At 42.3% G+C, this 23,237-nt stretch overlaps 1 protein-coding gene across 3 annotated transcripts in view; it reads right to left on the bottom strand.

The window, feature by feature from the left end:
- Positions 1-11,978: 11,978 nt before the first annotated feature.
- Positions 11,979-23,237, bottom strand: part of ZNF827 (zinc finger protein 827) — a 100,296-nt gene continuing 89,037 nt past the window's right edge. The window contains exons 11-15 of one of the 3 annotated variants that reach the window (XR_014226389.1): positions 22,141-22,307; positions 19,055-19,246; positions 18,783-18,960; positions 17,343-17,487; positions 15,880-15,991 (exon numbers count right to left, since the gene is read on the bottom strand). Coding sequence is in view for 2 of the 3 variants with exons in the window: in XM_082281287.1 (XP_082137413.1) it covers positions 15,184-15,991; positions 18,783-18,960; positions 19,055-19,246; positions 22,141-22,307 (1,345 nt within the window). In the remaining variant the exon portion in view is untranslated. Of the gene's footprint in view, positions 15,992-16,352; positions 17,488-18,782; positions 18,961-19,054; positions 19,247-22,140; positions 22,308-23,237 lie in introns of those variants that run through there. The other 2 variants (XM_082281287.1, XM_082281286.1) reach the window with 2 other exon arrangements.

Genomic DNA, 23,237 nt, shown 5'->3' with positions numbered 1-23,237 from the left:
ATATGCACATGAAATAGTTCATGTTTTCAGAATGACTTAATTTAGTCATGACTTTTATTTATTTATTTAGAGAGAGAGAGAGAGAAAGAGCTGGTGTTTTTACAGTCTCTGCTTTCTCTGCTCTATTTTTTAATCTCTGAAACTTCCTATAACTCAACTTTTTTTTTTTTTTTTGACATTTGAAATGTCCCAGGTTGCATAAACTGAGTATCCTCTATGCCTTCCTCTTGTCCCAGTAGTTCTCATCCTGTGGTCCCTGCATGCTGTTATTTTAGGTGTACCCTTTACCATTATGTGTGTTGCTAACATTACCCTGAATTCTGCTGCCATGTAGGTGGGACCAAGCACTGAGATTTTCTTTCTTGTGAGTTGAGAAAGAAACTAGCTTGAAAACACTGACAAGTTAAATGTTACTGGGTGGTGATTTGTAGCCTAAAGCTGGTGGCTATAAATTCTCACCTGTGAAAAGAGAATCTTGGAGCTCTGCACAATATGTTCTTCCAGCTGCAGCTGAATTTCTGCTCTGTTAATATCCTTAAGCAGCTGCAGCAATGTGTCACACTGATCTGGCATTTTGCATCCCCACAGCTCTGCTCAAATATTTGAACTTAGTAAGGCACTCCGCTGAGCCGAGAGGGAGGCGAATGTTGCTACGACTTTACAGAAAAAGAAACAGCACCTGGGAGGTTAAAGCAACTTTCCCTCACCATGAAGAAAGTCAATGGTGGAGCTGGAATTACAGCTCAGGAGGTTCCTGGCTCGTGCTACACCACGCTGTGGAGAAAGGTCATTTCCCAAAATAGTGCAGAAGGTTTGTTATTGATAATAGGGCAACAAAGGGCTCTAGATGTATTAATAGGTCACTGTGTGCTGTCCTTAGTGATACATAATTTAGCAACCTTGCAAAATGGGCTACATCATCTTTTTCTGCAGCAGTATCAATTTTACAGTTGGTTTTGTCTGCTATACTCTTGATAGGTATTTTTGTTTTGGCTTTTCTAACACAGTTTTATTTAAGGTAAGTAGGGACATTTACTAAGTAGGCATGAAAAGCTTCCTGGTTAGCGGCCACATTAAACTGCAATATCCAGCTCACCTTTCAGGTCAGCACAGCTCCTCTGCCACTTGGAAGCCACTGAGCAGAGCTCTGCCTGCCTGAGGAGAACACAGAGGTGACAGAGGATTTTGGTGACAATCATGCCTGGCAGTGCAGGAGCTGAGCTGCAAAGATGGGAAACCACAGAGCTGCCATGTTTGGTGATGGCCTAAGGCCTCCCAGGGAGGAAGGCAAACTTCATCCCCACCCAGTGGGACTGAATAGAGGGTGCTGGTACTTGTGAAGGGGTTTTCATTGAGATTTGGTCCCAGCTGTTCCTCAAATCACCTTGGGCAAAGGGTATTTGGTAGCTATTGTTGGAGCTTGCGGATTTTTATTTCAATCTGCCTTTTATAAAATGCTGTTGATCCCCTTCGAACTTTTTTACTTTGGCAGTGCACTTACTGAAGGATTTTGTTCCTTCTCAAAATGAATTATTTGACCTGCTAGGTTATTCAGCAAATTCAAAAGTACTGAGTATGAAATAATTTTTTCACTAAGCACACAGATCTATGCATCTGCAATTGAAAGAACAAAATGGTGTTTTGCCTTCGCCAGGTCTGAAGAATTGCAGTGAATAATGGTGGGAAGAATGACATTCAAAAGCAAATTTATTCAGTCTCATTATGGTTTGAGTTTGGGTGAAGAGTCTCCAACAGGGAACACCTGGGGAGAAAATGTGGAAGCCAAAATGTGTAAGGAAAGTTACGCAGAGCACATACAGCATACAGAGATGGCAAGGGAGCTGTTCTCTCATCTTCATTTCTGTGCATATATGTATTTGAATTAATGAAGCAATGTGAGCTTTATGTGCTGCATTTGCTTTTTAATGCATGTTGGTTGAAGTAATTGGATCTATTGTTGTGGGCACTGGGAATGCCAGCTTGTCTCTTACAGTCACTGACTTGTGAACATGACCTTCTGGAGGTCAAAACACTGGAGAGCTTGCTCTGTTTCATTCTCAGAGGTACCAGTCGTAACAGTTAGTGCTTTGAAAAAGCAATGTAGATGTTCCCTGCCTTTATCTAGTTTGTTGTTTGTACTGAACTGTGGTGTGTTTTTCCTAGTGTTTTGTTTTGGGTTTGTTTTACTAATTCATCTCTTTAACTATCTTCTAGTGAATTCAGAGTGTTTGAAGTTTGGTTGCCTTTTTTTCCCCCCTTTGTGTGTGTTTTGGTTTGTTTTTTTCCAACCACAGTTGAGTTTTCACAACTGAAACTGGTTGATAAGAGATTGAATTGTAAATGTTGGTGGTTTTTAGTGATGTTTGGTGATGTTTACTTGACTGGGCATCCTGCTTTCATTCTTCCTGATGATCAAGTCAACCAGATGTAGTCAAACAATCCCACATAGGAAAAACAGGGTACTTTCAGGCAGAGGCAAAAAACCCCTCTTGTGATTGATTCCACATGATTCATGGCAAATGCTAATGGATATGTAATTTCAGCATTGACTACATCTGCCTTCCCTACTAGGGAACTCAAGAGAGACCTGAATAAAACATCCTATAAAAAAATAGACAAATGGTCTCTCTAAAGAGTGTTTCAGTTCATCCTCCTGGTCTGGGTAGTGCAAAGCTTGAATCCTTGTGGCAGAAAGGGAGGTTTCAAGGTCTGTGTGGTTTGTATTTTCTGGCATCAGATGGCTTTGTGGTTCTTCATGGTATGAATCCTTTCCAGGAGCTCGGGGAGCTGCTGTCAGTCCTCAACTTTCCTCATACAAACCTGTCCAAATATACAGGATTAAAGCACCAAGCATGGCATGAAACAACCAATAGATTTTGTGCCCATTACTGGATCTGCTGGACTTAGAGCAGAGCAATCATGGTACTGGTGATTAGATTGCCTACCATAAAATTCCTGGATGGCTCACATGGGGATAGTTGTGCTTCCTCAGAATCTCTTTATTTCTCCGTAAAAGCTCACCAGGATATAAATATCATGTTGCCCCTGTCAAAGATTCAGTTTTATCTGATTTGAATATGTTTTTTCCCAGTCTTTAGCCTTCTTACACCACACTGCTCCTTAAAAATGCTCCCATTACCAGCTGCAATCTGCATCTGCTGTAGGGATTCTGTTTGGGGTCTTGGGTAGGCTTACTCTGTCTAGGTAGTGGTATTGTTTTTCTGGGAGTTAGGAGAGTTTAGACCTCCTTAAAACGGAACTCCTGCTTACAACAGATTTGAGTATTTTTATGTCTTGCTAGAGAGCCTTATTTTTTTTTTTGTGCTGCTCTGTGGCTTGATTGGGGCAAGCAGCATGTTGTATATCTGCCTGCACTTGTTTGGAATTGATGGTGTGCCCTGGGTGTTGTGCTCAGATTTACAGCTGAGGTAAAAAGAACAACCACTTGTTACCATCTTTTTTTCCCCCTCTTCAATGTGTCAAACTGCTCCATGGTCCTTTGGAAGCATATTGGGCTGCTTGGAACCTGGGAAAATGTGCTAAACAAAGTGGTGAGCAGAGTCCTAAATCAATTGTCTCAGGTCTCATTTCCTTCAGAGTTCTGCATTTCTGACTCTTTGGCAAGGGTTTTTTCACTGCTTTGCAACAGGCAAGAACTACTGAGGATATAAAATGTTTTGTAGCTGGAGAAGAAGCAGGGCTGGGAAAATCAGGAGTCCCAGCTGTTGTGTAAATAGCTTTAAGGGCACAACTTCTTTGAAAAGGCCTGTTTGTGGTTAAGTCATTCAAGGCATTGCTCTCAGTCAGGAAACCTGTTTTCTGTAGCCCAAACAGATTAAAATCCATTTGGATCATCCCACACACACTTTTTTTTTTTTGCCTTGATATCTTTTGTTTATGTGGTATGGCCTTGCTAAAACTAGCCATCCCTCAAAGATTCCTTCTGCTCATACTTTTAGATTCTCATGAAGGTGTATTGTATAATTCACACAGTGAATTGTATTGTGTATTGTTCTCCTTTTCCTTATTTCTCTCTGTAGATTGAAAGCTGCTAGGGCTGGGGTGAAATCCATGCTACCTTTAATTACTGAGGGCAAAGTTCCACTTTTGCAAAGCACGTTTCTTTCATTTCTTTCCAATCTGTGTCTTTGCATCTCTGTCTTCTGACTTGTTTGGCAAAGGCTGACAGACCCCTCTCTAGCCTGAGAGGGCAGTGCTGGCAGAGGCACCTCACAGGTGCAGCCCTCTTCACCAGTGTAAGATAAGGGAAAATGCATTTTTCAGCTGGAGTTAGAAAATTATCCACACTATAGTCCCTTGCCCAAAATCCTGGCTGTTTCTCTTCAAGAGATGCTGAGCTTATATCACGCATCTGACTGGCTGATGCCACAGTATGGAGCCTTTATTTATAGATGTGTATAAATAAAATCAATCTTCCTCTACAAACTGTCAAATTGTATTTCCCAGAAGCTGAGGAATCTGCAGTCCATTAAATCTGGAGGTAATGAATGAGCCCACTCTCTAGAAAGAGCACCTTTTGTTCAGAAAGACTGGTTTGTTTTAATCTGGCTGCTGTCTGCAGTTTCTTCCTGCAGCAAAAAATGAAAATATTGGTTTTGATGTGTTAAAAAAGTTGCTGCACTGTGGTATTTAGTGTAATTAGGTTAATTTACGTTTTGAGTTAAAGAGATCCTGAATAGTTAAGGGGGTATTTATATGAGCACAGACAAACCAAGATGTGAAGACAGGGGATGAGGAAGGATAATTACTTAAAGAAGATGTTCCTATTCTGACATTATTTGTGCAGGGGAGAGGGTACATCATTGGCAGCAGGTGCCCTGAGCACTTGGTATGGCTGGCTGCTGTTCACCTTTTCAGGATGTGGGTTTGAATTACAGTGTTCTGTTTGATCATCATCAGGAAAAAAGAACATTTTGAACTGAAGTAGCTTGAGGTTAACTTCCATGCCTTATAAATTAAGAAAAAACCAGTTGCTTGTCTTCGTGGCCAGCCTATGAGACATGAAGGATGCATTACCCATTTCCTAGTTAAGCTGCATTAGTCTGTTTTCTGACACCTCTCATATCCAAATAACCTGCTGGCTTTGTCAAGGGCACAGCCATGTTGAGCTTGCTGATGAGAAAGGGTTGGTTTCAGGACCTTCCTACAGGTCTTTGATTAGAGTCTCAAACTCCTGCCTCTCCATTCCTGGAGAGTTTTTTGCCAATCTCAGGTCCTCCCTGTAATGAGCCGAAGACTGGATTGGCTTTGTCACATTCTTGATGTTCCATTAGCAAGAGAAACTGTGCTAATTGCCAAGAACCCCACAAGATACATTGGGCTGTGCCCAATCGATGGATGGTGTGAGGACAGGCTGCTGTCTTCTCGTGCCTGTGCCCAGTGTCCCAGATTGCCTGCTGGAGTTGAAGAGGGTGAGACTTTTCCCCTGCACTTAGCAGCAGTCTCAGTCTGTGGCTGGAAGGTTTCACTCTTCACTCACCTTCCTGGGAGATCTTTCAAAGACCTTTGAAAGAGGTGGGACAGTATCTCTCCTTGAGGGTAGCTTCTTCCTGGCTGTTCTCTTTATAGCCAGGAAGGAAAGGGTAAACAAGGACACCATCAGCATTCGAGTTGAATGGATCCTTGGGATGGTGTAAGATATCCGATTTCACTTGGCTTGACTGACGGTATTAATTGTGTTGGGTGTTGGAAGTGCTTTTTCCTTTTTTGTTTACAGGAGAGAAGTCTTCAGAAAGTCCCTTGCAGAAAGCTTGTGATGAGATGATGTGAGGGACTTGGCAGTCACATTGGAAGCAAGATAATTGGTCTGAGTTTTTTATGACCCTGCAACATGTTACTATGAGCAGTCCACCCTCTGCAAGAGTAGAGCAAGAGGAGATCAGGTATGTGCACTTCTGCTGGGGTGGAAGTTCTCTGGCTTTCAGCATTTGCACAGTAAATTCAGTGTCAACAAACCTACAGACAGCAGATCTCAGAGGAGTCAGAGGTAAATAGCCTGGCTTTTTTGAGGTTACTAGAAAGAGCTGCAGAGCTAAGGGATTTCTTCCGAGTTTTTGGCCTGTCATGAATTGGCAGATGACTGGGGAGGAGGTAGTCCCTGGTCATTTGGCAGTGCCAAGAGCAAGCTTTGAACCATGCAAGCTTCTGGCAGGTTAGGAAACATTCCCACTAGACATTTCAGAGTCCTGGCCTCTTGGCTGCCAGTGACAGTTTTGGGTGATCTTTTTTTATCTGGTCACTACCTCAGTTCCTCTCTTAGACTAGCCCAGGAAACAAAAAAAGTTCAATGGGAAACAGATTTTTCTGAACAGTACAAAACCATACCCTACCCCTTTTCTTCTGGCTCTCTAAATGTGGAGGATTCTTGAAATCTCTACCACCAAATAAGAGCCTGGATCCTTAACAAGCTATTGATTAGGTGGCAGAAAATACTAATGACAACACTCATGTGACTTGGGCTGCCAGTGGCCAATACAAAAGTTGAGGAACTGGCTATTAAAATGACAATCAGAAATCCTGATGGAGAGTGTCTAGTTTCTAAAGAATGCCCAGGAAAAATGCTCTGTGTACAGGATTTGGGGAACCAGATCCAAAGGCAGTCAGTCAGAACATGGCCAGTAGCCAGTTTGTCAGGAACCACAAAATCTGCTCCAGAGTAAATTCCTAGGTCTTTTAAAACTTGTCTGACAGCAAAACATTCCACTGGAAGAAACCTCTGAGCAATCCCAGTTTATGGACTTTAATTTTTAAATTCTGCTTTCTTCTGAAGTTTAGTCGGTAGCATTTACCTGGAGAGCAGGATACTGGCTGGAAATGAGAAATGGAAGGGCTGATCTAGCAAGGTCAAAACCCCTTTACCACCTGTGGAAGTGAACTGTGAGCAGAATGAGCTTTTCATGAAAGGCCTAGAGGAGGGTAACAGCAATGTTCACAAGTACGAAGTGGTTGTAAAGCAGAGCTGCTCAGCCAAGTTAAAGCAGGTGCTTGGGAGAGCTTTAGATGGTGGTACACACATGCAGATGTGCACAAGAACCTTTTGCAGTGCACATGGCATTGTTTTCCTGTTAAAATTAACTGTGAATAAATATTTAATATGCAGTTGTTACCTTTAATAGACTTGCCACGGAAAAGTAACAATGTGAAAATGGGGAAGAAGACTGGCCTGGCTGAATAGGGAGGTTTTGGTGAACTGAGGGAAGAAAAAGAATTTCTGACCTTTGGAAGAAGGGGCAGGCAACTCAGGAAAAGTACAAGGATGTCAGGTCATGAAGACAGAAAATTAGAAAGGTGAAAGCTCAGCTACATCGCAACCTGGTCACCTCTGTGAAAGATAATAAATAAGTGTCTTTACTAGTTCATTAATAACAGGGGGGCCTTGGAGGTCTTGTCCAAACTTAATGATTCTATGATTCTGTAAAGTACATTTATCCATAAAATATGATAGCCCAACTTTTGTGAAGTGCTTAAATTCACCCTTAATATTTTCCTGGTTTGAGTTGCTGGCTCTTAGAGAAATCTGTCACTTTGAGTAGGAATGAAACTTGACTGATGCAATCTTATCACAGTATCACCATATAAATGGATCTTATTTATTTTTAATTGAAATGTCAACTTAAAAGATGCAGTGCATATTTTTAAATCACACTGACATTATATTTAGATCTTTTCATTAAGTTCTGGGTATGCAGTCCCATTAAAAATAGGGAGCTAAGTATAAAAACATGAAGTCTTAATGCTTACTTACTAAATATTCTGAGTGCAAGTGGGCATTGCTCTGGTAACACCTGTGAATAGAGCTATTCTGGTACATTTTAAAAGTGTCATTGGCATGAGTGACAGCCACCAATGTATTCATATTATTTCGGAATCCTGCTGATGGAAGGAGCTTTCCTGCAACTATTTATCTTTACTTGCAATCCCATCCCATTTAAAATGTTTTTCCTTTCAGGAAAGAAAGAGCCAGTGATTTTTATTGCTAAAACAAGCACTGCTTCTAACTGTGCTGGAATGCAATTGCACACTACGTACTCGAAGTCTAGGTACCAGGGAAGTGTTAATCCCTGCAGTCGAGGAATACCAGATGGGGATAGTTCATCTTAATTTATTTTGCTGGTTCTAGCCCTGAGCAGGGCCTAGCCCGGGCTCGTGTGGCAATTTGTGGCAACTCGAGGCAGTGAGAGCAAACTGGGAGAAACCTGCTCCTGTTCACTGATGCACCTATGGCTCTGAAGTCCTACTCACCCATGTGTGAGCACCTTAGTCACAGCTTTGACCCTCCCAACTGGCTTCCTGTTCAATCTCTTAAAAAACAAATTCTTCGGCCTGGCATGTGAATGAACATTCCAGGCTTAAAAAGCAGGGAAAGAATCAAGAAAGTATTTGTTGCTTTGTTGACCAGCCAGGAAGCAAGGCCTATTTTTAGTTTTGGTCACTTTAGGCAGTGCTGCGAACATTGGCATGAAGGTCTAGGGCTCAGCAAGAGAACATTTTTCTCTTCTTTATTTAAACAGGCACATTGCCAGAAGAGTAACAATCCAAAGTTTACACTTGCAGTGAAATGCTGTCTGAGAAGTGCTGGAAAAAGAAAGGTCTGTGATAGAAAGTAGAGGTCCTAAAAGTAAAGTAGAGCAGAACTAAATGCAAACAGAAGAGGAACTTCTGCTACAGAAACTTGAAGCATTTTTTAATTAACTATAGCCTAAATTGGAAAAAAAAAGGGGGACGGGGAGCAGGTTGACTTTTTTTTTTTACAGTTGTGCCATATGTTGGTTTTAATCATGGTTAAGGTGGAGGAAAATGAAATGATTAAAAAAAACCCAAATGAAAACAAAGCAAAACCAAGCATGGAAAGCCCTTCCCCATTTTAAACAGGGAAATAGGCTGCCAGAGGCTGCAAAAATAGTGCCATACTATCACTTGATGCGCTGCTCTTCTCCTCTACAGTTGTTGGGTTTTTTGGGGGGGTTGCTTTCTTTTTCTTTTTTTCTTTTTAACTTAATAAAACATTTCCAATCAGTGCATTCCCCTCCCCCTGCTACTGCTCAGCTCCAGCTCTAACTTTCCTTTCCTTGTCATATATGTAAATCAAGACACTGCCAGGTTGGTCAGACAGGTGTTGTGCACATGTGGAAGCCCAACAGCTGCATTTCCAGTGTAGTGCCTAGCATCCAGCAACTGGATGGCTTTCTATGGTATGTTCCCAAGAGCTCTGCAAAGAGCCCAGCAGCCAGGTACAATCCTGGTCTTTGGTTCAGATGGAACCTGTGATCTCAGCCAAGGTCTGCCCCCACCCTTTTTCCAAGGGCTCCGGCTGGACACTGAGGCATCGGCTGCCCCATGTTCAAGGTTAGCTGTCGCTTCAGGCATTTTTTCATTGCTTCTCTGGGAGTTTCTAAAACTTTGGTGCAAGAGAAGATGCCTTTTTCTTTTGCAGACTCCTTGAGTGCCCTGTGCTGGGCAGATGAGGTACCATTTGCTGCAGCTCCACAGACATCATGGTGGCTGACAGACTCCAGGCAGGAATGATTGCCCTGGTGTTTTATTAGCTCCCAGAAAATATATAGCAGGGAAAGAGGCCATGCAGGCTCCAGCACCGTCTGTCTGAGCTCTGACCCCTCGGGCAAGAGGCTACATTGCTTTTACAGCCAGCACTTAACCTTGCTGCTGAGACTTGTCAACAAGGAGGCCAATTAGCAGCAGATAAGATGGTGGATGATATAATGCAGATGTCTGTCTGTTAGGAGCATAACTGATGTATTTTTAACACAACAAGGATCTGAAAACACGACTCTGCATAAATGATGCTGTCCCCTCCACTGTAGAGAAGCACTCGCTACAGTAAAGTGTTACAGAAAATTGTAGGTTTGTTGGTTTGGCTTTTTCCCCCCACCCCAAAATTCTCAAAGCCTTGTTCTGCTGGGCTCATGATGACTGTGGCATGTGTAGGATAGTAAGAAATAACTGCTTGAAAAAATGCCAATTTTATTTTTTAAAACATATATTAAAAATGTACATAGATTCAGAATGAAAACAGGGCACTTCTTGTTTTGCTGAAAGGGTCAGTACACAACTGAAGCTGTTTTCTATAATCATACATGGAAATTGGAATATTATCAGAAAACACAGACTAGGGAAGGTTGAGTTAATTGATTAAAATCATGCAGATCTACAAGCATGTTATAGCCACCTGCTGCAAAGGACTGGGGCTCCTTATCACATCTCAGCATGTCACACTAATACCCCTAATTTGGATGCACACTGGGGTTTTCTGTCAGACTAAAGCTACAGAGGCTGATTGCAGGCAGTTTATGTTTTGGTTGAGACTGGGCCTGATCTTTTAAACAAAAGCTTATCACATATGGCTCAAGGGCTGAAGCTACTACAAGACTTGGACTTAACTGCTAGCTGACTACTTAGGCAGTCAGGATAATTCAGTAGGATAATTCATCCCCCTCCCACCTTAGTTTAAGTAATTCTGCAGTCTGGTTTTGGTGATTTAGAACTTACTTAAACAATTAAGCCACTTCTGCAGAGAATCACAGAATGGTTTGCATTGGAAGGGACCTTAAAGTCATCCAGTTCCAACCCTCCAGCCACGAACAGGGACACCTTCCACTAGACCAGATTGCTCAAAGTCCCCTTCAGGCTGGCCTTGAACATTTACAGGGATGGGGCTGCTCTGAGCATGATTTGCATGATTGCCTTTTAATTGCTAGGATAACTATTTATGTCTAGTGCAAAAAACTCCAGAGAAGATCACTGTATATTTTCTATTACAGATACAGTGTGGGAGGGAAGAGAAAGAGAGACACCACCTCCTCTTGAGAGACACCATGACTTACCAACTCTGTCAAAGCTTTTCTTTCAGCAAAGGAGTCAGCAGCAGAAGAGGAGCAGTGAATTCCAACACCCAGCCTGTTAACATCAACAGGTACAAGGTACTGATAAAGACCCTGAAAATTAGTATCCACACCTCAGTAGAAGTAACTGTAAGAAGTTTTTTCAGTTGATTAGACCTTAACACTGCTCTGAGGGAAAAAGGCAGTCCACATGTATTTAATGTTAACATTCATATAGGTGAGGATAATTCTTACCTAATGAACACCCAGATCTTTTCTTTCCTTGGTTAGTGTGTAAGTAGTCTAATTCCTTTTAGGATGTTGAGTATCTTTCCTTGTTCAGTTGACTCAATAGTACCTTTGCTTCCTGGAAATTTGTCTGCTCTTAGGGTTTCCTTCTTTAGTGCCCTCTGTGCATTTTAATTATTCCAATAATTTCTGGTTAAAAACCCAGGTTTTTCAAAAATGCTGATAAAATGAGGACACAATATTTTTACAATTAAAAAAAAATTATTTTCATGACAATGTTTTAGTGCACTGTGTTCTTTTATTCACTGCTTAGCTCATCTTTAAGGAAGTTTCCCTGAGTTCCTTTGGGCTACTTCCAAGCAAGAGCAAGTCCACCAAACTACTGCTTAAGGAGCAAGTCCACCAAACTACTGCTTAAGGAGCTGATTTTTTTGAAATGCATGACTGAGCAGAGTGCATGGAAGAGGAATTATCCCCATTGCAGAACTGACCTGGAAGGTTGCTACAAGCACAGAGCCCACAGAGTAAAGTCCTGCAGCTGTCTTAGGGACTATTTGCTGTATTTCTTCATCAGGAGTGAGAGCCAGAGCTTTCCTTTTCAATTTCTAATTGAATTGAAGATTGATTTTTATTGGTAAGAAGAAAAAAGGGAGGATGTTATCTTCTTGTCTTGTAAGAGAACCCTTTCCCTTCCCCCTCCAAATCAACTCTAGCTATATTTAAGGTGAAAAAAAGAGAGGAAGGAAAACCAAAAAGAAACCAGAATATAGCCAACCTTTTTAATTAGAGTATATTGTACTTCCAAACTGGATACACTAGAAATTGGCAATGCAACATAAGATGCAAAGAAATATACCAGTTACTGTCAAAATGACCCTGTACAGCCTTATAATGCAAAAAGCTTTATACAATACAAATTTTTATTAATGTACACAAACCTTGACAGAATGATATTTGAACATAATACAACAAATAAAAAAAAAAAAAGGAAAGAAAAAAGTGCTGAGAACTTCAACTGAATTACTGAATGGAAAAACACGCTGTTTCATTAAAGAATGCATAGTGAAAACCAGTATGAAATTACCTTTATGGTGGGGGGGAATTTATCAGAACTGTTGGTCATTAATCAGTAGGGAGAACCTCTGAAGAACATTTCCTGTCTTTAGTCTTGAACTGCAAACCAATCATTTTAATATGCAAGAGCTCTGATAAATAGTGTATTTTTTTTTCTTAAAAAAATAAAAACCTCCTAACACACTTTTCCTTACAGAGAAAACTTCTGTAACTTGCCAGAAAGAATGAATTTATCCTTTCCAAAGTGCTAAACAAATTTCCCAGGTACACTAAACATTGCCAGGTCAGATACTGGTGCAGTGGAACATGGTTGAAACATGTGGCGGTCACATGCGTGCAGTTCATTCTTGGAAGTTCCAGCCCTATTTAAACTGCCATTTGGTTTAGATACAGTGGCCTACTATAATATTCCTACTTCTTCTTCCTCCTGGACAGCTGTACTTTACCTGTAGTTGGTGTGAAAAATAAGCTTTTTGATTTGGGAGTGTTTGGTTTTCTGTGGTGTGGTCAGAGATGCGTGTGTGGAGTGTGTTTTACAGAACTGGTAGAGCTGCTGGATACAGATTACAGATTTCATGCTGTCGAGATAGTAACTATTTTATGCTCTGAGTACTTACCAACACAGTATTTTCTATTTTGTCTGTACTCCCAGGGAGGCGTGCCCAGGAGTTCTGATGGAGTAAAGCATGGTGAGCAGGGCCCTGAGTAGGTAAGTTTACAAAGGTTTACACACAGTTTGGAGCAGATGGGTTTTCTTCACTGCAAAGACAGAACCGCCACGTGCTCGCTAGAACCAAAACTGTCTGCTGGAATGTAAACAAATGGTGACACTTTTCTGTCCTGTAATTAATAATGCCAAATGATAACCTGCTATGATTTTGGATATTTCCCCCTTGTAACTAGCTTCCAGTATGTTAACAGGAGTGCAGAGATTAGGATGTCCTCCTAACAGGAAGGAACAGGAAGAATTTGGTCATGACAGTGGAGAATGTTTGGCCATCTCTGTACAAAACAAATGTAGGAATATTGCAAATAGGTTAAAGTGATGCAAGTTTTGCATCCAAAAAGTCTTTCTACACAAGCTTCATTTAAGAACTAATGAAGACTGAGTTACATTTCTAGTTGTCCATATGGCTAAGAGCCCTTGTGGACAAGAAATGCCTTCCTGAACTCGGTCGTTGCTTTCCTGCTGTCACGAACAAGGGGTGGTTGGATGCCCCCATCCCACAACAACCTGCAGAGGAAGTTCCTTCAGGACAGCACGAGGGTGGGTAGATAGCATGAAAGATGTGACTCAGGGCACCTTCTACAGTGGCTTGGCCAAGGGACAGGGAGGGGACTGTGGCAAAAGCTAGGTCAGACACTTCTAATAGCTGGTGAAAGACAGCCAGATCCAAATCCAAGAGACATCATGGAAAACAATAATTCAGTATGAAGGCATTCCTGTACATCACATGATCATTTGGAAATGCTTCACATTTTATACTTCCAATTGTAGAACAGTGTTTTTAATCCCAATCTTTCTTCCCGCATATTAAGTTGTCTAAGGAACAGAAATCAATTAACAGTCAGTTAGCTTCTCTTACATTAGGATCACTCTTGGCATTTTGAGATTAACAAAGGTTATACAACCAATCTGCATTTGCTTCTTCCTGCAATAAAGTGCTACATATAACATGTCATTTTAATGACCGCGAGTAGGAGCATTAAATAAGTACAAAATTAGCTTCCTAGCAGGACACACTCTATCTGCCATCAACAGAAAGGAATAAAGTATTACTGATGACATGGAGGGGAGGGAGAGGACTGTCAAATTTGCAAGTACAGTTGAAATACTGAGGGTATAAAAGAGAACTGGATGGTTCCAAAAGCATTTTTTTATAGCTTTATATTTCAAAGAAGTTACTGGTACCTTTTCAAATAAACAGTCTTAATAACTTCAGCCCACAATTAGTTTTTTCTTTTTTTTTTTTGCAAGTGAGAAACAAACTAGTGCAAGACTAAAGCACTGTGCAAAACTGCCTTTTTTTTTTTTTTTAGTCTGAGTATTTATACCCAGAATTTATCCATACCCTTTTTTAAATCCCCTTGTTGGATTTTTTTTTCCACCATAGAATTCTAGTTATACAAGTTGTTCCTGCAAACTAAAAGGTAACCACTGCATAATACAGTATATATATAATATTTATATGCCCTTTTAAAAAAAAAGATGTATGCTGTGGCCCAGAGGCAGGTGTTTGTCACACCTGTGTAAGAGCTGAGAATTGGGCCTGCTGTGTGGGTCTGTGGGCTGCACACACTGCTTGTGTGTGTGGACTGACACACACTTTTCATTGTCATGCTCTCATCCTGCAGTGCTGAAAGCAACTTTTTTCCTCATCAGTTCTACCCCAAATTCTCAAACCTTGACAACTGAGTACAAGGCATCAAACAACTAAAGGAAGCTGCAAACAGCACTGAAATAATACACCAGTTCTCCCCCTGCCCTGCCCCAAACATGGCTCCTTTTACAGCTACACAATCCAGGGGGAGGCAAGGGGAAGGCAGGGAGCGAGTGTGTGAAAAGGGGAAAAGAAGAATGATTAAATAAGCCAGTCCAAGGGATGTGCAAAAGCAATGTCATGGCACACTACAGGCAGACTCTCTTCCACGCACCCGCACGCACACAAAGCCCAAAAATAAAATGCATCAATATGTCATCTTACAAGTGCTGATTGCCAATAAGGACACTCTTCTTTTTTCAGCTTAACAAGACAAAATAGTTTCTTAGATAAGAGTACTGGGAACATGCCTCTGAAGGTAGAAGTATGCAGTAGATCACCTCTTGGAGATTTAATAAAGCAGCTTTCATGTCAATGCAATAAGAATACACACAGAGCCATTTGCTAAACCTTACTAATGATATAGTACAAGTGTTCGTTACCTCTTGGGGCTACGTTTTGCAGCAATGTGTAACCTGCTGGGTTTGTTGGGGGATTTTTGGTACAGAATGCAACTGCCCTCAGACAGTTTCTGCCCTTTCTGTTAGTCCAAGGTAGGCAAGGAAGGAGTGTTTAGGTGAAGAGGCACCTCCCGGTGCAGTCTGAGGTCTGGGTGGATGGAATGTGAGATCGTAGTGGTTTTTGGGGAAAAACATTGTTAAAGGAATAAGGTGGGCAAACTCTGAGTTCCAGTATTTATCAAAGCACAGGGAAGTGCCGTTGATGGCCAAGGCTTTCACTGCCAGGTTTGGCTCTGCCCCGCTGCCGTGTGCGGCTGACATAGCTACTGTTTGCAGAGCCTGGGAGGCAGACATAACTGAGAGGGGTGACAGAAGGTTCCTGGAGCTGTTCACTGGTAGGAGCGGACTGGCTTCCTTGGAGGTTGAATACTGGCCCTTCTTCTCCTCTTCAGAGCAGTCCCCATTCTGGTGCTTCTTCACGTGGCGGCTGAAGACAAAAGGGTGGGTAGTCTTGAACAGGCACTCGTCGCAGCTGAAGGTCTGGCGTGGAGCGTGCTTCAGTTTCTTGTGCAAGTTGAGATTGTCTTTGCGTTTGCAGCTGTAGCTGCACTGGTCACAGTGAAAAGGGCGCTCGCCGGTGTGGACACGCACGTGCTCGATCAGCTTGTTGGCCGTCTTGGACAGGTAGCCACACTGGTCACACTTGTAATGGTTGCCAAGGCGGTGCTCGCGGATGTGCATCTCCAGCTCCAGCTGGTTGGCTTTCACTGTCTGGCAGATCCGACACTTGTACTCCATCTTGTAGTGAGTCTTCAGGTGGCACTCCATGGCTGCGGGGCGGTTCGTGGAGTAGATGCAGAACGGGCACCTGGTAACACAGCAAGGAAGGGCAGGGACAAAGAAAAGAGGAGTCACTCAGCTGGCAGACCTGCATTCCTGCTTTAACCCTGTCACTCACCCCTTTCTGACCTACTAAGGAAGAGAAAAAGGCACTCAGTTCTCCCTGTGAAGCCTCTTTCCAATATTTGCTTCACCTTGACACATCTCTGTTTAGAGGAGGTTTGCCCATTTAATGGCATTCCTAGGGAAACACTGATTCACTCTGAAGAAACATCCCTTTAACCTTCTGGCTTACCTTGATGGGGTCTTCCCCCAAAGCAGGCTGGGGAGTGCAGGGTGGGTGACTGATGCACAGGTACCTTGTGTAACGATTCCTAGTGTTTGCATGAAGTCACTTTGGCCATTTTTTCCATTAAGAAGTGGTTTAAAGTGAGTGTTTACAAATGAGTATGAAAGCAGCTGTTTAAGTAAAGATGGAATAAACTTGTAATACCACATGTACAGTGAAGGCTTAGGAAATCCCTTTTATGTGACCTTGAACAACAAGCTCGCTGGGTATCCTGCTACAGGAACAGCTGAAAGCCAGGCTGTTAGGATGATTTGTAGGGACTCCCATTTCTGGGAGATGAGCTAGCTATGCTGAAAGGGGCGTGTGCTTGGCAGTGTTTGCCTACAGCCGCCTCTGCCATGGCAGGAATGGCTCCTGTGTAGGAACAGGATGTGGGTTCTGCTTACTCACAGCAGCAAGCATCCGGCCCAGGGTGGACATGGCAAAGGGCCTCACCCCAGTTCCTGAGTCAGGAGGGGCTGAGAAGGGTAGAGGAGGGAATCATGGAAGCTTGGAAAGAAGCCTGAGCTGCACGCTGAACAAGCCTGGACACACCCGCTGTTGCTTGGTGCAGCTGAGAGGAAGCTGGTGGGGACAGCTCCCTGCCAGGGATCTCTGCTGTACTGAAGCAAGCATACAGCCTTCCACGTGGAATTGGTGAGCTCAGAGAGCAGGGCTGGATAAAAACTTACAACTAAGGAACCTGGCTACTGTCTTCCAACATCCCAGCTGCCACACATCTGCATTCACTGTTTAGCAGGTCTGCTAATTGTGTTCTGTCATTTTGGAAAATTTCTAAGCAGAGATCCTCTCTATGTGTGTCTTCCTTGCTACATTTGGGTGCACATACAGGTTTAATATTAATATACAAGCTAATCAAGAGATTTTTTAGGAAAGTGAGTAATAACAGGAGGACAAAGAGATACTAAAACACCTGGACAGTTCTCCTGATGCACATCAAGCACTCTGATCCAGAGAGGGAGCCTGTCACTGAGGTTTCTAATGTGATTATCTCTTGCACCAGAGGACTTGGCTGTCAATGCACACATACCTCTCCTGGGCTGGGTGCTCTCTGGATCAGAATCTCAGATTTTGACCTGGAGCTGGAAGAATCATGTTTTTTTTCTCTTCCCCCACAGCAAACAGGAGACAGAAAAATACAATTTACTTAGATCTCTTCAGGCTCTTCTGGATGCCTTAAAAAAAAATAAATCAGAGCTTTTTCTTAGATGCAGCTTTCAAGGTACCTAATTATCACTTGAGTTGGGCAGGAATACAGACTGAGAAACCCATTCTGTCAGGAAGACTTGAGTCATAGGTCATGGTTTTTCCTTGGTAAATAGAACAGATTTTATGCAGCTTAAACCAAATGTGCATTAGACAACTGGTCTGTATGTCCAAGGCAGACATCTCATCGTTCTGGCACACTAATTGTTTCTCAATCTGGTCTTCTTCCCAGATTCAGTCATCTCATCTCAAGTGACCACAGATCCCAGTCTGTGGAACTACTGAGCTGGAGACCAGAGGCTGCCTGGCAAACAGGACCAGTTTTCCAAAGCTGCAGGGCAAACCAAGGGAGCTGTGCGCGGTAACATTGAACGTGGCGCGCTCCTCATGTCCCAGCCACAGTGCACTGAAAACATCAGCTGCTCAGCAAGAGCAACAGAAGCTGGGAGCCCTGTGCTGAACCCTAGCTGGGCTCCAAGTGGTTCCAGTTTTTTTTCCTGCAGCAGCTAGAACAAACAGAGACCAGGGCCGTGCCTCTTTCATAACGTCACACTGCCTGCCCAGAGAGCAAGCATATGGCCCCAGCAATCCCTCCTTCCCCTCAGGGGTCTGACTTTGACATGAGGGCATTCTCTAGAAACACTGCTCTGCACCAAAAGACCTTAAAGGACACCACCGCAGCCAAAACCAAAGGGCTTTTTTTCTTAAAAGACTGTATTACTCATTACATGTTAATTTATACAGTAGTGATTACTGTGGGGCATGCAAACAAAGCAGAAAGCATCCAAGTTCTTCATTCTTGGAGAGAAATGACTTTGCATTTGAGTACACAAAGGCTATAACCTTTAAGGTTGTAACTTCATACCTAGTTGCAGAGGCTGTACAGGATTTAGTTTCTTTGAGCCAGGTGCAAAACAGAGCCCGTGCTGGGTGCTTCTTTTTGCTTCGATGCTTTGAAAAAAACCCCTTAGTCTGCCTAAAGCTCTTTGCAGTGCTGCCTCATTCTCTGTAGGACCCATCACACACTGTCTCCTCTTTGACTTGAAAACGGAAAGGACCATAGTTTGTTACAGCTCCTCTGCTCCTAGTTTACCAATCTGCTGTAATGATGCAAGCCTGACAGGCCTTGGGTCATCTAAATACAAGGAAGCCCCAAATCTGGATTCTTAATTAACCAACCCTGTCTGACTGACTTCCTTTTGTCCTATCCCCACAGTATTAAGGTGCTTAACACAGTAAAAGTTTGTGTACTTGCTTTCCTTACTTGAGCCCACCGGTGGGGACAGTGTGGCATTTCTTGTGCTCCAGTAATTGCTCAGGTGTCTTCATGAACTTGTGGCACACATCACACTCAAACATTCGTGTGATCAGGTGGATTTGCAGGTGACGTTCAAACATGTTTTTTGTTTTGCAGACAAAGTTACAGAAAACACATTCAAAGCCTGAAAAATAGAACAGGGAAACTCAGTCCTAACACTGTGGCCAGGTCAACCGCATAGAGAGTGAAAGCTTGTATTTGTTAAAGAGTATTTTTACCTTTCTCTGACTTCTCTTCAGTGTTCACTGAGGTCTGACTACCAGGCACTACAGAAATGACCAGCAGGTTGTTTGACCCCTTGTTTTTTGGGGTTATATCTGCATCTTCTTTGCTGTTGGCAGAGTCGCTTAGTGCTGACAGCGAAGATGAAGATGGACTGTTAGATTCACTGGGTGTCTTCCTCTCTTCAGCTGTAAAACAAAGAGCAAATAACTAATTCAGCAGATGAGATGGAGTCTCCATGATTCTGTTTTAAATTTCAGGAAGACGTACCTTTAAAGTTAATTCAAAACAAGTCTGAAATTAATTGAAATGATTAAAAAAAACATTGTTGGGCCTCCTTCCTTTTTATTAGTGTTTAACCACAGTACATCTCTCAGTTTATCCTGCAATTAAGTGTTTCTGTGATGGTAGTGGGAAGGGATAATGCAATTCTACCTTATTACTGGACTGAGAAAAACGTCAAGAAAACACTTTGACTACTATAGTTCAAAAACTATGAAAACTTGTCACTTAGGAAACAGAATTTCTGTAGGTTTGGGGTGCAGAAACCTACCAATCCAAGCTAAACTTCCCCCACCTTTCCATTTATGTGGGTCCAGTGGGTAAATCTGGGATGAAGGGTGAAGGAGAATAATCTCAGTCATTGTACTGAAGAGCATCCTCAGTAATCATTGCAGTGGTTACAGCATGGTCTCAAGATTCATGTGTTTTTATTAGGATCTCCTTCTAAAGGTAATTGAAAAGCATGTTATTTAACTGGACCTAGAGATAAAGGTTCATTATGAAAGAAAGCATCAGAGCTTCCTTATGTGTGCAATAAATGTATGAAGTCTAAATCCCAAACCCTATCACACACTAAAACTGAGCAAGAGGGAGAGTTCCCATATGAGAACTGCCATGAGCCAAAGAGGCAATGATGGGCAAATTATTCCCTCCCAGCCGTGTCCTGGTTCAATCAGAGCTGTGTTAAAAGGAGACTTCACTAAAACTTCAAATTCTCCATGTGATACAGATCGAGGCCTCTGCAAACACCAGCACCTGTGTACTTAACTTTAAACTGATGAGTGGCACCTTTAAGATAAAAACCTAGGAATGCACTAATGAAATCTGATGACCTGAGCTGCCAATAGGGAGGATGACTGGATATCATACAGAAAGATTCACTGACTTTGGGGACCAGAGTAATAGAAATGGAATGAAATTTAATAGCACAGAGGACAAGGTTATGACCTAAAGGGCCAGTAACAAGAACTTTTGCTACAAATGAGAAGTGCTTAAGATGGAAACAGTCCAGGAAAACAAAAGTAGAATTTGAGCAGAACACTGGATGAACATGAACAATCAGTGTTGGGGAGCTTTCAAGGAAGGTAAATGTGATCACAGAAAGTTATTGTGTGACCTATTCCCAGTAGCTGCTGTTGGTTTGCACTGCCACCACTGCTTATTTCATTTCACCATGTACAGCTGTGATTGCATATGTCCAGAGCAGGCATTCCAACAAGAACATATGCAGTGAGGGATTGGTACAGCAGGAAAACTGTGTTCTGTATAGGAAAAGGCTCAGTGTACATTTAGAGGGGAGAGTGGTGTTCTCCAGAAATGTACTAAGGGAATAAATACTGTGGAAGGAAGGATGAAAGGTGGACTGCTGTTTCAGATAAAGGGCAGTTCTGGTGCAAGAACAATGTACGTGTATTCTGATTATCACTAAGACACACACTGGAAATCTTAAAAAGGTCTCTAATCTTTAATGCAAGAAAGTCTACAGCTGCCTGGCTCTAGTTTGTTTAAAACAATGATACTTCTTTGAAGGCATATGTCATATCCTCACAAACAGTCCCTTTATGACCTGGTAACATCACAGGGTAAGGAACTGGAGTCAAGTGACCCAGAAAACCCATTCTATTTTTTACTCTGTGTTTGCCATATGTGTGAGCATTTGGCTGAATCACCAGCTGAGTGGCTCAGTTGGGCAGGGTGAAGGAAGAACAAGGGGGTTTTGCCTATCTTCAAAAGACAAGTAGCAGTTTCAATCTTTTTGCCACAACAGGAAAATACAGCAGAGCACAGCTCACTTTTGAGCTCTGAGGCTTTTTGCATAGCTATGGGTGGTGTTTCTCATTTGCCTTGAACTCCTCTTTATGAAATGAAGTAGTGCTGAGAGCTATACTGGCATAAAATCCCTTGAGAGCTTTCCAGTAGTTCATATGTCTGTAGTTACATTTAAATTATGTATCTGTGAACACAACCAATTGTATTCTTCTTCCCCTTCTTCATCCCTCCTGTTTTCCCGATTTTATTCCTGGTAGGACAGGAAAAGCAATTTAGCGATGGAAAAGTTGTGCTGGATGCAATTCAGGTTCTGTATTGTAAACACAACAGTGAGTAGTTTGTGGCAGAAAAATGCTTCTACCTCGTCTTATAAGAGAAATTAATTAAAAGGATTCCCATTTTCTTCTCCTTTAATTATGCCAGACTTCATTAGTTGGACTAAGCATATGGACCTTGTTTGAAACATCCTTGGCTATTAAGTGAGCAGGACTAGGGAGCGAGCACGACCTGTTCTGCTGTTTAATATACAGTTACATTTATGGTATTGCTGAATCACAGTGTCAACTAAACATCAGCGTGAAATTCCAAACTGATGGACTGTGGGGGCAAACACAGCGAAGAGCAACGCTCAAAATAATGTTTATTTCAGACTTACAGCCAGGTATGCACAATTAGCCCTCAAAGTCACCTTATCATCGCTGAAGTCAAAGCAGGATTTTGATGAAATAGTAAACCCGTCAGAAAAACACATGAAATATGCTGACTCCAACAGGGGAGGAGATTTGGGGGATAAGAAGAATAGGAAGAAGAAGGGCTAAGTAGTCCTTCATTTATTTCACTCAGCTTGAAAATTGATCTGCACTACCAGATTATTTCCCTGGCTGGAGTCCAATTCACTTCAACTTTGAGAGATCAGGCCTTAATTAGCAAGCATTTCAGTGAAAGTAGAGTGCTAATGGGAAGTGTGAAGGTTGCACCTAAAAAGCAAGGAAGAGAGAGATCACTGCAGCTAGGAGAGAGGGATCATCACCTGTGTGCTTGTTGTTGACATGAGCCTTCATATCTGCCTCTTCCATAGTGACAAAATCGCACGCCGTGCAGCAAATGGAGAACATCCACTGCTCCTTATCCACGTGGAGGGACATATGACTGACAAACTGGACATTCATCTCCGTCTCAAACCCACACACATGGCAGCTGCAGGCAGAAGAGAATTCAAGAGTCAGAAACATTAAAAAAGAAACCACAAACAGAAGCCTATTGCCTTTCCCCAAATTTGCAAGAGGAAACTCATGACACAGTTTTCCGCTCTTCCTCGCTGCTCAATGTTCACTGCAAAATTCTTTTGTCTGCTGAACTGCCTTTGAACTGATAGCCATGCCAATGTGATTAAGGGCAGGCACAATGCAACAATCCTGTACGTGCTATAATGATGCTAAATAATCATAAAGTTAATTAAAAACTACAGATTCCAGATGCTGTGCATCACCTAACCGATTCCTTTGGGCAATAAGAGGCACTGCAGCTTTGCCAAGATGTTTAGTACAGCTGATACACTGACACACAGAGAGCTTGCTGCACACTCCAGGAATGATTTTTGAGCCCTGGAATGGTTCCCATGCCAAACTGGGATCTTGTGCAAAACTGCCTGGCAGTTCCAGTGTAAGCAAGTAAAAATGGGTTCAAACATTTCTTATGCTTGACTGGAAAACAGCAGTCTTCAGCTATGCGAATAATTAGCAGGGATACAGATTTCGCAGCCAGCACATAAACAGAGTGATACTGAGAGGCAGTGGAAAGGACCCTTTAATTTAACTTTCTTTGCAGCGTCCTCCTCTTGCTTTGATTAGGCCATTAACACTTAAAACAAGCCAGAAAGATTGGAAAAGGCATATACTCCAGGGCACTATTTTGCTTTCCCAAGGCGAAGGACTAGATAATCTAATCCAGCAGGTCTCATTTATTTCTTACTTCTATGATTTTGTAATTAAATCTGCTCTTGGCACTTTGACTAAAAGTGAGAGTGATTTGGTAATCTGCTTGGCCACTAGAGTGCACATCACAGTTTGCAGAGCGCACAACAGTGCATACAACAAGAAGAATGTCTGAATATCCATTTTATCTGGG

This window comes from Coloeus monedula (genome assembly GCF_965178545.1).
Source record: "Coloeus monedula genome assembly, chromosome: 5".
NCBI classification, from domain to species: Eukaryota; Metazoa; Chordata; class Aves; order Passeriformes; family Corvidae; genus Coloeus; species Coloeus monedula.
Note: the sequence above shows the minus strand (reverse complement) of the source record. Positions and strands in the feature narration are given on the sequence as shown.